This window comes from Trichomycterus rosablanca, chromosome 21 (genome assembly GCF_030014385.1).
Source record: "Trichomycterus rosablanca isolate fTriRos1 chromosome 21, fTriRos1.hap1, whole genome shotgun sequence".
In the NCBI taxonomy this organism is placed as follows: domain Eukaryota; kingdom Metazoa; phylum Chordata; class Actinopteri; order Siluriformes; family Trichomycteridae; genus Trichomycterus; species Trichomycterus rosablanca.
In genome coordinates this window covers 601775-617500 of record NC_086008.1, presented here as the reverse complement: position 1 = coordinate 617500, position 15726 = coordinate 601775, and the positions used below count along the sequence as shown (strand labels likewise).

Genomic DNA, 15726 nt, shown 5'->3' with positions numbered 1-15726 from the left:
AGTTGGAAGTTGCTTTGAATAAACGTATCGGCAGATACAAACACTAAATAAAGTGAAGTTGAGGTGCAGGGGTGGTGCTATCGACCAGAGTGGTGCCCACGGTCTCCTGCAGCCAGTGTTTTTAATAATGGACCCGGACCTGCTGAGACCCTGACCAGGATAAAACGTTTTGATTAATAAAATGATAAATGAATTTGATTGATTTGACCATAGCTGGTGTGTGTGTGTGTGTGTGTGTGTGTGTGTGTGTGTGTGTGTGTGTGTGTGTGAACTGTGTTCCTCTGTAGGGTATCTACCTAACGGGGTTCATGCTGTACAGGCCATGTTAGCTACAGCCAGTATCGGAGCGATCTGGAGCTCAACCTCTCCTGATTTTGGAGTCAATGTAAGAGTTTATAACACACACACACACACACACACACACACACACACACACACACACACACACATACTGTACATGTGCACTATACACACAGTATATCCACACGCAGCCCCAGTAAACTGGTACTACACACACACACACACACACACACAGTACACAGTACACATAAACGATACACACACACACACACACACACAACACATGTTCACTGTACACACACACACACCTGTACACATGTGCGTAATATACACAGCTGTACATGTACACTATATACACAGTGTTGTGATGTGTGTTTATTTGTGTTATTATGTTTATTTTATTGTAATAATTTTTATAACTGTACAGCAGTGTCTAGTGGATCACGGAATCATGTTATACATAAATTATATATTATATAAAAGATATACTTATAAAAATGTTTATTTACATAGGCTTAAAATAGACACACACACTACGTTCCTACACAAGGGCCATTTCAGTATCTAGGTCAGCTAGCTAATATGGGACACACACACACACACACACACACACACACACACACACACACACACACTTCATACATGCTTAATACACACACACACACTTTTACAGAAGAGTAGAACTAGAATTCCTGTACACTGTATTCATTTACGCTACCGCCCCCCTGTGGCCGAAACACCTCATCACAACAACAACAACAATAATAATACTCATTTACATTTACATTTTCAGCATTTAGCAGACGCTTTTATCCAAAGCAACTTACACAATGAGCAATTGAGGGTTAAGGGCCTTGCTCAGGGACCCAACAGTGGCAACTTGGTGGTGGCGGGGCTTGAACCGGCAACCTTCTGTTTACTAGTCCAGTACCTTAACCACTGAGCTATCACTGCCCTGTCCTCATAATAATATAGCAATAATAATATAATAACAATAATAATAATCATAATAGTAATAGTAATAATAATATAATAGGAATGATATAATAGTAATGTAATACTATTTTAATCATATTTTTTTACAGTATAATAACTATATAATAATAATAATAATGATAAAGACCTGGATGTGGATTAGATCGGTCTAATTTTTGTTCTATTCTGAACTCTGTAAACTGTAAGTAGTTTTTAATATGAAGTGTGTTCAAAAGTTCCCAGATTAATAAATTAAATGAAGTTAATATTTACTTTAGTGGAGTAATGTTTGTTCTTTTTATTAAGCCCGTTAGGAGACATATTTTATAGCTGAACCTTTAACATCTGAGTTTGGGATGTTGGGTTTGAGATGGCGGGTTGTGGGGTGTTTTCATGTTTGGATGACTAGCTCTCCCCACATGCTTTGCATAACTAGTTGAGCAGCCGGTGTTTTGGTGTTTTGGTGTTTTGGTGTTCTGTTAGCTGTAGTACCAACAATCTGGAGTTCCGTTATAAATGAAATAAGATGTTTGATGTATCATAATTTTAAAGTAATAAACACGTCTGGCTCTCTGTTCCTCTGTGTTCTTCAGGGCGTGTTGGACAGATTCTCTCAAATCCAGCCCAAGCTGATCTTCTCAGTGGCCGCGGTGGTTTATAACGGCAAACTGCACGATCACATGGAGAAGCTGCACAGCGTGGTGAAAGGTCTTCCACTTCATTCTCACACTCATAACACACTCGCACAAACACACGCTCTCAGATCAGACCAACACACTGGCTCAGTTTGGATATATCCGTTTCCCTGTGCACTCTGGTGGCCTCTGTGGGTTGCGGGGACTGGCACACACCTTCTCCACAATTATTAGCATGTACAGAGGAACACGCTACAGTCTCGGTGTTCCTCCACCACTCACTCACTCACGCAGGAACCTCGACCTGACAGTAGGGGGCACTACTGCAGCAGCAAAGCTGCCGGTATCTGTTCATGCCCTCACAGCCAGGTGGCACCACTGAGGCGTGAACCCCAGAGTTGTGTGTTTTGTTTGTTGTTGTCTGTATGGCATCACGTTCCAAAAGAGTTGGGACAGAGGCTAATTAAGACCCCTTGTTGTTTGGGATATATTTCAACCAAATCTGGTCCTGATCAAAGTCCCTCAGGTCTTTATGCTGTTCATCAGCCCGACAGCTAATAGATCCCTCACCCTCCCATGCACCCTTTTCTGGGGTGTTCCTAATATTTTGGTTCATCAGTGTACGTATACAGGTTTTATAGCTTCTGTTGGTGTGTTTATTATTTTCAGGACTTCCTGATCTGAAGAAGGTGGTGATCATCCCGTATGTACGTTCCAGACAAGACACGGACCTGTCCAACATCCCCAACAGGTGTGTGTGTGTGTGTGTGTGTGTGTGTGATCTAAATGACTGATCACAGATAAGCCTCCCAAAAATATCTGGTCACTCGCTCTACACAGTTCTGAGCAAGAGGAACAAGTTCGTGTGACAAAGTGTGTGTGTTCGAAAACCTAGTGAGCTGCCTTGCTGTCTTACTGTCGACACGGGCGGCTGCCTCAGTAGAGAGGATTCTAATAAGGCAGGTTAATCGAACGCACTACTTGGACAGCGATTCCATCGCGTTTCGCGTTTCGCATTTAGCATCTCGCCATTAAAACCAATAAACTGAGACGGCCGCTCAGGTGGCGCAGCGGTAAAAACACGCGCTGCAACCAGAGCTGGATGTGGAAGGAGCGTCGTTTCGAATCCAGCTCTGCCTTCACCGGTCGAGGCTGGGCGGCTATATGAACAACAAATTGGCCTGTTGTTCAGGTGGGGGGGGCGGGACTTTAGACCGGAGGGGATGCTCTCTCAGGAATGGGGCGGTGGCGCCCTCTGCTGGCTGGTCGGGGGCGCCTGCATGGAGACGGGAGGGGGTGCGGCGGCGTGTGTGATCCTCCGTGTCGGAGGAGGCGTGGAACGGCCTCGTCAGCCCCCAATCAGGAGCAGGGACCGGTATAATGAGAGATTGACTGATGGGATGAAATTGGACGCGCTAAAATAAAACAAAAAAAAACAAACAAACAAACAAAAAAAATAAAAAATGAACTGAGGTAGCACAGCACGCTAACATATAAATATAGCATCTCCCTTCATGTACCGATAACGGTTACATTTCCTGACGAGCCCGAACAAATAAAAACACTCGGTACATGTTTATACAAGTTAAAAATCAGTAATATTTTATTTACGTTTGAAAAGAACTCCATTCGTTTCTCCGCCCCGTCAGCCATGTTTATCTTTCTGTGAGAGAAGAGCGCCCGACCCGCAATGAATGCTGGGATTGCCTCGATCACTGAGGCAGCGTCGGACGCTCCCTCGTTCTTCAGCCAAAATAACATTGAAATAATAAGATGCCTCAGAAGTGAGGAATTTAAGGCATCTAGGATTTGGAACAGCCTCCTTATCGGGAGCGCAGCACAGGACGACGTCAAATGCGTCTATGTAGAGAGAGAGAGAGCGAGAGAGAGAGAGAGAGAGCGAGAGAGCTTCTCCAACACGCCCAGTGTGTGTTTAAATGATCGGAGTGTGATGATGATGATGATGATGATGTAGTTGTAGTTGCTGTGCTCATTTATCTCTGTGTGTGTGAAGCTATCCCATGTTGCGCAACATGCCAAACACAGATTACAATAAAACCTCTAATGCTGGAACGTATCATCTATAACCATGAAAGATAACAGATCTCATCAGCAAAAACCATAAAGGAACTCTTTACCAAGACAAAAGCAACAACTCTCCTCAAATTCCTGTCATGAATAAAACTGAAGCAACACATATAAATGAACATACATAGACCACAGACATAACTCCTCAAAGTCAAATGAAATAAGTAAATAAAAGACAGATCACGACCTTTCCTGCCATGAGCATGACCCAAAGGGCAGACATGGCTTTAAACACTAAACTAAACTAAACTAAACTTCTGTGTGTGTGTTTCTCTGTGTGTGTGTTTCTGTGTGTGTGTTTCTCTGTGTGTGTGTTTCTCTGTGTGTGTGTGACAGTGTGTTCTTGGAGGACTTCTTGGCCACCGGGATGGAAGGAGATCAGGATCCTCAGCTGGAGTTCGAGCAGCTTCCCTTTTCTCATCCTCTTTTTATCATGTACTCATCCGGCACCACGGGGGCCCCCAAGTGCATGGTGCACTCCGCAGGGGTGAGATAGTCGGCCCTGTGTGTGTGTGTGTGTGTGTGTGTGTGTTTGTGTTTGTGTGTGTGAGTCTGTGTGTCTTTGCCATGTCCCACGGATGACCTGCATTACCGGTGCTGACCACCAGATGGCAGCATTACCACACCACACTACACACACTGAGCAGGTCCGACTGTCAGTTCAGTGTAGATATGAGAGGAATTTACTCACTTCTGGAGAGAAATAACACAAAATGAAAGTATAATAAAGTGTAAACTGGGCTCAGATGAAGGGTTTAGGATAAATAATATAAAGATTTTATGTATATACAGTTTTATAGGTTAATCAACACCCACCCATCATGCACAGATGAACCAAAACATTTGTTCCTGTGTTAAAGCAGCAGATCTGATCCGCAAAGACCTGAGGCACTTTGATCAGGACCACTGCAGGGGTGTGGGTGGTTTTGACAAACCCCCCCCGCCGTGTTGTCTTAATGATACAGAAGCACTTTAGGGAATCCCCATTCCTGCTTTAGTAGAAAGCCGGCGCTTTTGAGAAGTATTTTGACTGGATTGCACAGAGCCCCGCCCTTAAGAGTCGCACACATTAGGGATGAATTAGAACTCAGACGGTCACCTGATGGACGTAGATCGCTCCACTTATATTCCAAAACCTAGTAGAGAAGCTGGTGTTGGGCTGCTGTAAAAGTGTAAAACGAGGTTTTAATGTCAGTTCATGCCGCCGTGCGCTCGCATTGGTGTGTGTGTGTGTGTGTGTGTGTGTGTGTGTGTGTTTCACGGCTTTCCTGTCAGCTTAGCGGCGTTTCTGTCTAATGTGTCACAACAGATGGATAATTAGAGCCCTATACGTACACACACACACACACACACGCAGGATCGCACTGTGTGTGTAATTAAGGTTGTGTGTATGAAAACAGTGGCAGGCTGGAGTCACGAGCGGGCGGCTAATTACAGCGCTGTTACAGCGCCATCAGTGTGACCACGGCGCGCGTGTGTGTGTGTGTGTGTGTGTGTGTGTGTGTGTGTGTGTGTGTGTGTGTGTGTGTGTGCGCGCGTGTGTGAAAGGACGACTTGAGCTCGTATTTATGAGCCGGAAGGAAGCAGCCAAACTTTTGAGTCGTTGTCCGGAGAGCATCGATTTCATGATGGAGAGCAAAATATTCCGATTATACAAACACGGCTCCAAAAAACGTTTGGACAGCAGCGTTTATAGCTATTAATCAAAAACGGCACAAAATCAAACAGTATATTTATATATCTATAGATTTTCTTTATGAATAAACACTAACTCCTAAATTGACGCTTGCAGCAGATTCCAAAAAAGTGTGTACAGAGCACGAAAAGACCAAGAAAGCCGAAACTCGTAACGGAAAAACATCCAACACGGATAATTTGGCTCTAATAATAAACATTAACCACAGATTCAGATGTTTGTGAGCCTAAACACAACATCTGTCCGGGTACGGGGGTGTTAATACCAGTGTCGGGTAACCTCTCCACTAATGTGCTTTCATCTCCACGACGTAACCCGTGCGGGAGGTGGTTCGGTGTGGGTTTGTAGTAGGAGTGCAGGTGCTAGACTGTCCTGCCTGCAGTCCAGATCTATCTGTTAAAACCATGTAGAGCATTGTGAGGAGCGATGCATGCTCAGGTGTCCACATACTTACCTGTATGTAGTGAAGAGTGAGAGGTCGTGCAGTAGGTGAGGAGATGTTGAGATGTTTGTACAACCTAAATGTCTGTGTGTGTGTGTGTGTGTGTGTGTGTGTGTGTGTGTGTGTGTGTGTGTGTGTGTGTGTAGGGAACGCTGATCCAGCACCTGAAGGAACACGTTCTGCACGGCAACATGAGCAGCAGTGACGTCATCATCTACTACACCACGGTAACCATCCACCCACACCCACACCAGAGAGATGTAGATGAAGCTGTAGTTGTAGATGAAGCTGTAGTTGTAGATGTATATGATGTTGTAGATGAAGCTGTAGTTGTAGATGAAGCTGTAGTTGTTGATGAAGCTGTAGTTGTAGATGTATATGATGTTGTAGATGAAGCTGTAGTTGTAGATGAAGCTGTAGTTGTAGATGAAGCTGTAGTTGTAGATGTATATGATGTTGTAGATGAAGCTGTAGTTGTAGATGAAGCTGTAGTTGTTGATGAAGCTGTAGTTGTAGATGTATATGATGTTGTAGATGAAGCTGTAGTTGTAGATGAAGCTGTAGTTGTAGATGAAGCTGTAGTTGTAGATGTATATGATGTTGTAGATGAAGCTGTAGTTGTAGATGAAGCTGTAGTTGTTGATGAAGCTGTAGTTGTAGATGTATATGATGTTGTAGATGGAGCTGTAGTTGTAGATGAAGCTGTAGTTGTTGATGAAGCTGTAGTTGTAGATGAAGCTGTAGTTGTAGATGAAGCTGTAGTTGTAGATGTATATGATGTTGTAGATGAAGCTGTAGTTGTAGATGAAGCTGTAGTTGTAGATGTATATGATGTTGTAGATGAAGCTGTAGTTGTAGATGAAGCTGTAGTTGTTGATGAAGCTGTAGTTGTAGATGAAGCTGTAGTTGTAGATGAAGCTGTAGTTGTTGATGAAGCTGTAGTTGTAGATGAAGCTGTAGTTGTTGATGAAGCTGTAGTTGTAGATGAAGCTGTAGTTGTAGATGAAGCTGTAGTCGTAGATGAAGCTGTAGTTGTTGATGAAGCTGTAGTTGTAAATGAAGCTGTAGTTGTAGATGTATATGATGTTGTAGATGAAGCTGTAGTTGTAGATGAAGCTGTAGTTGTAGATGAAGCTGTAGTTGTTGATGAAGCTGTAGTTGTAGATGAAGCTGTAGTTGTAGATGAAGCTGTAGTTGTTGATGAAGCTGTAGTTGTAGATGAAGCTGTAGTTGTAGATGACGCTGTTGATGAAGCTGTAGTTGTAGATGAAGCTGTAGTTGTAGATGAAGCTGTAGTTGTAGAAGAAGCTGTAGTTGTAGATGAAGCTGTAGATGAAGCTGTAGTTGTAGATGAAGCTGTAGTTGTAGATGACGCTGTTGATGAAGCTGTAGTTGTAGATGAAGCTGTAGTTGTAGATGAAGCTGTAGTTGTAGATGTATATGATGTTGTAGAGTAAGCTGTAGTTGTAGATGAAGCTGTAGTTGTAGATGTATATGATGTTGTAGATGAAGCTGTAGTTGTAGATGTATATGATGTTGTAGATGAAGCTGTAGTTGTAGATGAAGCTGTAGTTGTAGATGTATATGATGTTGTAGATGAAGCTGTAGTTGTAGATGAAGCTGTAGTTGTAGATGTATATGATGTTGTAGATGAAGCTGTAGTTGTAGATGTATATGATGTTGTAGATGAAGCTGTAGTTGTAGATGAAGCTGTAGTTGTAGATGAAGCTGTAGTTGTAGATGTATATGATGTTGTTGATGAAGCTGTAGATGTAGATGTATATGATGTTGTAGATGACGCTGTTGATGAAGCTGTAGTTGTAGATGAAGCTGTAGTTGTAGATGTATATGACGTTGTAGATGAAGCTGTAGGTAAAGTTGTAGATGAAGCTGAAGCTGTCGTTATAGATAAAGCTGTAGATGAAGCTGTAGTTGAAGCTGTGGATAAAGCTGTAGATGTAGATGAAGCTGGTTCCACCTGACCGGTGTTCCTGATCCCGCTGTGTTCCGCTGTGTTCCGCTGTAGACGGGGTGGATGATGTGGAACTGGTTGATCTCCTCTCTGGCCGTTGGTGCGTCAGTCGTCCTGTACGACGGTTCTCCTTTGGTTCCGACTCCAAATATTCTGTGGGACCTGGTGGACCGACTCGGGTGAGTGTGTGTGAGTGTGTGTGTGTGCGAGTGTGTGTGCGAGTGTGTGTGCGAGTGTGTGTGCGAGTGTGTGTGCGAGTGTGTGTGCGAGTGTGTGTGCGAGTGTGTGTGCGAGTGTGTGTGCGAGTGTGTGTCCTGTTCTTTCTCATTATGATAAATGTGTGACATCATTACAGTGTAATCAGACGGAGGTGTGACATCACCTGTCAGACTGACCTTTATATGATTGACGTGTCACTACGGCAACCTGTGGGGAGAAAAGGATTGATCTGATTGGTCACTTCTGTGTGTGGCTCTGACTTAAAGGATATACACACTGTGTGTGTGTGTGTGTGTGTGTGTGTGTGTGTGTGTGTGTGTGTGTGCACCATGTGATGAATAAAAGATCTCCCGTTCCTCAGTGAGCCCTGAATTTTTGGGATCAGGACCTTTTGATCCCTCGGTGCTTTGGTACCCGGTTCCTGGTGCCAGGTTCCTGAACCGGCTCGATACAGGATCGATATTTAAAGGTGCAGCTCCAGCAGCAGCGTGCAGATTTAGAGGAACCGTGCAGGAAGCAGAACTTTAGGTTTGAAGATCTCAGAAGATCTGCTCCCTGTTTCCACAGCTCTAACATCTCCAGTATCAGATGATCCGAGGTTGCCATGTGTTTCATTTTCACCCAGTCTCAATTATTTTCAATCTTTATTCAACTGATAAAAGTAGAAAGAAAAGATTCTAATGTTTCACTGACAAACTTCATAAAAGTGAGGACGGGGGCGTGTTCCCCCCCTGTGTTCCCCCCCTGTGTTCCCCCCCTGTGTTCCCCCCCTGTGTTTCCCCCCTGTGTTCTTCCCTGTGTTCCCCCCCTGTGTTCTTCCCTGTGTTCCCCCCCTGTGTTCCCCCCCTGTGTTCCCCCCTGTGTTCTCCCTGTGTTCCCCCCCTGTGTTCCCCCCTGTGTTCCCCCCCTGTGTTTCCCCTGTGTTTCCCCCTGTTTCCCCCCCTGTGTTCCCCCCCTGTGTTCCCCCCGTGTTTCTCCCGTGTTCCCCCGTGTTCCCCCCTGTGTTCTCCCTGTGTTCCCCCCTGTGTTCTCCCTGTGTTTTCCCCCCTGTGTTTTCCCCCCTGTGTTTTCCCCCCGTGTTCTCCCCCCATGTTCTCCCCGTGTTCCCCCCCCTGTGTTCTCCCCCTGTGTTCCCCCCCCTGTGTTCCCCCCTGTGTGTTCCCCCCCGTGTTCTCCTTGTGTTCCCCCTGTGTTTTCCCCCCGTGTTTCCCCCCCGTGTTCCCCTCCTGTGTTCCCCCCGTGTTCTCCCTGTGTTCCCCCCTGTGTTCTCCCTGTGTTCCCCCCTGTGTTCCCCCCTGTGTTCCCCCCTGTGTTCCCCCCTGTGTTCCCCCCTGTGTTCTCCCTGTGTTCCCCCCTGTGTTCTCCCTGTGTTCTCCCTGTGTTCCCCCCTGTGTTTCCCCCCCCTGTGTTTTCCCCCCCTGTGTTTCCCCCCCTGTGTTTCCCCCCTGTGTTTTTCCCCCGTGTTCTCCCTGTGTTCTCCCTGTGTTCCCCCCTGTGTTTTCCCCCCCTGTGTTTTCCCCCCTGTGTTTCCCCCCTGTGTTTTTCCCCCGTGTTCTCCCCCCGTGTTCTCCCCTGTGTTCCCCCCTGTGTTCCCCCCTGTGTTCCCCCTGTGTTCTCCCCTGTGTTCTCCCCTGTGTTCCGCCCTGTGTTCCCCCTGTGTTCTCCCCTGTGTTCCGCCCTGTGTTCTCCCCTGTGTTCTCTCCTGTGTTCCTCCCTGTGTTCCCCCTGTGTTCTCCCCTGTGTTCTCCCCTGTGTTCCGCCCTGTGTTCCCCCCCCTGTGTTCTCCCCTGTGTTCTCCCCTGTGTTCCGCCCTGTGTTCCCCCCTGTGTTCTCCCTGTGTTCCCCCCCTGTGTTTTCCCCCCCTGTGTTCCCCCCCCTGTGTTTCCCCCCTGTGTTTTTCCCCCGTGTTCTCCCCCCGTGTTCTCCCCTGTGTTCCCCCCTGTGTTCCCCCCTGTGTTCCCCCTGTGTTCTCCCCTGTGTTCTCCCCTGTGTTCCGCCCTGTGTTCCGCCCTGTGTTCCCCCTGTGTTCTCCCCTGTGTTCCGCCCTGTGTTCTCCCCTGTGTTCTCTCCTGTGTTCCTCCCTGTGTTCCCCCTGTGTTCTCCCCTGTGTTCTCCCCTGTGTTCCGCCCTGTGTTCCCCCCCCCTGTGTTCTCCCCTGTGTTCCGCCCTGTGTTCCCCCCTGTGTTCTCCCTGTGTTCCCCCTGTGTTCTCCCCTGTGTTCTCCCTGTGTTCTCCCTGTGTTCTCCCTGTGTTCCCCCCCTGTGTTCTCCCTGTGTTCTCCCTGTGTTCTCCCTGTGTTCCCCCCTGTGTTCTCCCCTGTGTTCTCCCCTGTGTTCCGCCCTGTGTTCTCCCTGTGTTCTCCCTGTGTTCTCCCTGTGTTCCCCCCTGTGTTCTCCCCTGTGTTCTCCCCTGTGTTCTGCCCTGTGTCCCCTTCCTGTGTTCCCCCCTGTGTTCTCCCTGTGTTCCCCCCTGTGTTCTCCCTGTGTTTCCCCCCTGTGTTCCACCCTGTGTCCCCCCTGTGTTCCACCCTGTGTCCCCCCTGTGTTCCCCCCTGTGTTCTCCCTGTGTTCCCCCCTGTGTTCTCCCCTGTGTTCCCCCCTGTGTTCTCCTTGTGTTCTCCCTGTGTTCCCCCCTTTGTTCTCCCTGTGTTCCCCCCCTGTGTTCCTCCTGTGTTCCTCCTGTGTTCCATCAGCGTTGCTATTCATTTCACTTTTTAATGTGTGAGGAACTGAGGACACTAATGGTTGCAGGTTTGTGAGTGGACTTCAGATGCTCAACAGTCCGTGCTCACCGTCGTCTGACTCTCCTCTTCATGATACGCTGCTCATTTACAACAGAAGACAGATCTGGACTCATCTGACCACAGCACATGTGTCCATTGTCATTCGGTCCATCTGAGATGAGCCCAGGCCCAGAGAACTCTGAGGCATTTCTGTATAGAACTGATGTACGACTCTCTCTGTGTGGAACAGAGTTTCAGGTCGTGTTTCTAGATGCAGCGGTGGCCTGTGTTAAGCGACAACAGTTTTCTGAAGTACTCCTGAACCCATGTGGTTATATGTATTGCAGTAACATGACGGATTCTTGCATTGATTGATGATTCTCTGCTGAAGTTTGGAACGCAGTAGTGAGCCACGCCCCATCATTGCTCGTACAGACTGATCCTTTTATACCTGATCATGATTCCCTCTCCTGGTACCAACTCACCCGCTCACCGCCTCCCTCTACATCGGCGTCTGTACCCGGTCGTCTCTGGAGCTTTCCGGCTGCGCCCGGTCGCACCGTTTGAGCTCAGAAAATTTCCGGCTCACTTTCTACATCCTAATCAGCCAATTACAGCGCTCGCCCCGCTACCCTGCAGCCAATCGTGTGTGAGCGGGCTGTCGTCATGGCAGCAGACCGTGTTTCGTTTGATTTATTTTGAAGAATTGCACGTACGTCTCGGATCTGTCAGAAACGAGCGGTTCTCATGCGTCCCTCAGACGGAGCGCCGTTCTCCAGAGTGTTCTGTAATGGTTCCTCCATCTGGTTCCTGGTTCCTGATGGGAACCTGATTGCTGACGGCACTGGCGGCGGTTTTTATGGCGCCCGGCGTGGTTGTTATTCTGAGGAGAACGTCCACGCCGTCGCTCTCTCGCTCTCTCTCTCTGAACCGTGTTCGTTTATTTGTGAACAGCAGAAGCGGCGTGTGAGCGCCTCGCCTGCCGACTCCCATTATTCTGAATTTATTGTAGGAAATAAAAATGATTCAGCGCGGCCGAGTCAGAGCGGCGCACCGCGGCCCCTCGCTCACACCCGCCGGCGCCCGGGGACCGGCTCAACCACGTCCCAAATATTCTGGATTAGCTCCATTATACTCCACACACACGGGGGAGGGAGGGTAGCAGGTGTGTGAGGTGTGGTCAGGAGTATCTGGTCAGATATCTCATTATAATGGGCATCGATAGGGAGGCTCCTCCTACTTTTCTGGAAGAGCTTTCCACAAGGGTTTGGAGCTTGTCTGTGGGAATGTGTAGCCTTATTGTAATAAACATTTGTGAGGTCTGGCAGTGATGTAGGCTCACAGTCAACATTCTAATTCATCCCTGAAGTGATTAATAGGGAGCTGAAGTTTCAGACCAAACAAGTCTTCATGGACCTTGCTTTGTGGCAGCAATTTGGGGAAGGAGAGACAACTGTTCCATGTATTTTTTTAACAGGTTCCCATGGTTATTCTGTCCTGTTCTATACCATTTTGGGGAGGACTTGATGTGGTGGAACTCTGAGACTGATGGAACTCTCTTTGTGGTGGAACTCTCGGTGTGATGGAACTCTTGTTGTGGTGGAACTCTGAGACTGATGGAACTCTCTTTGTGGTGGAACTCTCGGTGTGATGGAACTCTTGTTGTGGTGGAACTCTGAGATTGGTGGAACTCTGAGACTGATGGAACTCTGAGACTGGTGGAACTCTGAGACTGATGGAACTCTGAGACTGGTGGAACTCTGAGACTGGTGGAACTCTGACACTGGTGGAACTCTGACACTGGTGGAACTCTGAGACTGGTGGAACTCTGAGACTGGTGGAACTCTGACACTGGTGGAACTCTGAGACTGGTGGAACTCTGAGACTGATGGAACTCTGAGACTGATGGAACTCTGAGACTGGTGGAACTCTGAGACTGGTGGAACTCTGACACTGGTGGAACTCTGAGACTGGTGGAACTCTGAGACTGATGGAACTCTGAGACTGGTGGAACTCTGAGACTGATGGAACTCTTAGACTGATGGAACTCTCGGTGTGGTGGAACTCTGAGACTGATGGAACTCTAAGACTGATGGAACTCTGAGACTGATGGAACTCTGAGACTGGTGGAACTCTGAGACTGGTGGAACTCTGAGACTGGTGGAACTCTTAGACTGATGGAACTCTCGGTGTGGTGGAACTCTGAGACTGATGGAACTCTAAGACTGATGGAACTCTGAGACTGGTGGAACTCTGAGACTGATGGAACTCTTGTTGTGGTGGAACTCTGAGACTGATGGAACTCTGAGACTGATGGAACTCTTGTTGTGGTGGAACTCTGAGACTGGTGGAACTCTGAGACTGGTGGAACTCTGAGACTGATGGAACTCTGAGACTGGTGGAACTCTGAGACTGATGGAACTCTGAGACTGGTGGAACTCTGAGACTGATGGAACTCTTGTTGTGGTGGAACTCTGGGACTGATGGAACTCTGAGACTGATGGAACTCTGAGACTGATGGAACTCTTGTTGTGGTGGAACTCTGAGACTGATGGAACTCTGAGACTGGTGGAACTCTGAGACTGATGGAACTCTCTTTGTGGTGGAACTCTGAGACTGATGGAACTATCTTTGTGGTGGAACTCTGAGACTGATGGAACTTTTGTTGTGGTGGAACTCTGAGACTGATGGCACTCTTTTTGTGGTGGAACTCTGAGACTGATGGAACTCTTGTTGTGGTGGAACTCTCTTTGTGGTGGAACTCTGAGACTGATGGAACTCTCTTTGTGGTGGAACTCTGAGACTGATGGAACTCTTGTTGTGGTGGAACTCTGAGACTGATGGAACTCTTGTTGTGGTGGAACTCTGAGACTGGTGGAACTCTCTTTGTGGTGGAACTCTGAGACTGGTGGAACTCTCTTTGTGGTGGAACTCTGAGACTGGTGGAACTCTCTTTGTGGTGGAACTCTGAGACTGATGGAACTCTTGTTGTGGTGGAACTCTGAGACTGATGGAACACTTGTTGTGGTGGAACTCTGAGACTGGTGGAACTCTGAGACTGATGGAACTCTGAGGCTGGTGGAACTCTGAGACTGATGGAACTCTGAGACTGATGGAACTCTGAGACTGGTGGAACTCTGAGACTGATGGAACTCTTGTTGTGGTGGAACTCTGAGACTGATGGAACACTTGTTGTGGTGGAACTCTGAGACTGGTGGAACTCTGAGACTGATGGAACTCTGAGGCTGGTGGAACTCTGAGACTGATGGAACTCTGAGACTGATGGAACACTCGGCCCTCTCCCTCGTTCCTCCTCTGATGGGTTAATAGAATCTGATGGCTGTTATGTGTAGGTCACATATTGTCCTGTTATGGCGGTCGACCTTTCCCCTCTGCCCGTTTGACCCCAAGTTATTTAATTCCAGTCGGGCGGGTGGAACGCGGTGCGGGTCACAGAGGGTCGCAGGATCGATTACAGCGGCGCTCCCGCGGGGCAATAACGCTTAAATCCATTCTGAGATCCTGAAACGCTGGAAACTTCTGATGGTTCTTTACTGAGGTGCAATCCCATAATTCCTTTCACCGGGCCTGGCGTACAGTCAAAACGCTCATGTTACGAGACGTGAACCATACGAAACCCACAAAATAATAATAAATATTGTGATAATAGGAAAAATTATTAATAGCAACTGATCAATAATATTAATGATAATTCTGGTATTTTAAAAAATGTAAATTTATTATTATTGTTATTTTTATGTTTTATTATTATTATTGTCATAATCCTATAATTTTTTAGGATTAGTACAGTTATCATAATTTTGTTTTTATTATATTGTTCATTTTTATTATATTATTGCATTGTTTTAATTATTTTTATTTTTAATTAATATTTTGTTATTGTTGTTTTATTAATATTAGTATATTTATAGTGTTCTTATTATCATTATCATATTTTTAATGTTGTTTTTAAGAATATTATCATTATATTTTGTTGTTATAAATTATTTATTTATTTATTTATGATGATTAATAATGAATAATAATATCCTCAGCGCTCCGTGATGTATTTGGACAGTGTTAATGAAGATTCTGTCAGATTTATTATCAGATATAATCAAGTATTATCAGATTAATAAAATCCTCTCTCTCTCTCTCTGTACAGAATCACTATTTTCGGGACTGGAGCGAAGTGGCTCTCGGTTCTGGAGGAGAGGAAACTCAAACCTGGTACGTCTGACTTCTTTCTAAATCTGAGAGGGACGAAGAAGGGGGACGGGACTGGGGGGGGGGGGGGGGGGACTGGGCGGTGGGGTTTGGGACTGGGGGAGGACGACAGGACTGTTAGGATGTGAGAGGAGACCGGGGGGGTGTTCAGGCTTTTGCCCCTGATTAGCTTCCCTGTAGGGGATTTTGGAAAGGAAAGTGGATTACGGAGTGGGAAGAGAGGGATTATGGGTAGGGGTCGACCTCGGGGCCCGACACCATATGTGTGTAGTTAGGAGTGAGGTGTGTATCAGGTGTGTTTTACTGAACACTGTCCGGTTCATTAGTGTGTGTGTGTGTGTGTGTGTGTGTGTGTGTGTGTGTGTGTGTGTGTGTTCACAAAGCTGGAAGGATACACTGACATTTCTGTGATTAGCATCTCAGCAAGGGATTATGGGTAGGAGAGGAAGT

General features: G+C 46.8%; 1 protein-coding gene across 1 annotated transcript in view; it reads left to right on the top strand.

Moving 5' to 3' along the window:
- Window positions 1-15726, top strand: part of aacs (acetoacetyl-CoA synthetase) — a 38709-nt gene that overhangs the window by 11020 nt on the left and 11963 nt on the right. The window contains exons 5-11 of the mRNA XM_063018015.1: window positions 288-385; window positions 1869-1983; window positions 2580-2661; window positions 4335-4485; window positions 6283-6363; window positions 8163-8287; window positions 15215-15279. Of these exons, the coding sequence (XP_062874085.1) occupies window positions 288-385; window positions 1869-1983; window positions 2580-2661; window positions 4335-4485; window positions 6283-6363; window positions 8163-8287; window positions 15215-15279 (717 nt within the window). The remainder of the gene's footprint in view (window positions 1-287; window positions 386-1868; window positions 1984-2579; window positions 2662-4334; window positions 4486-6282; window positions 6364-8162; window positions 8288-15214; window positions 15280-15726) is intronic.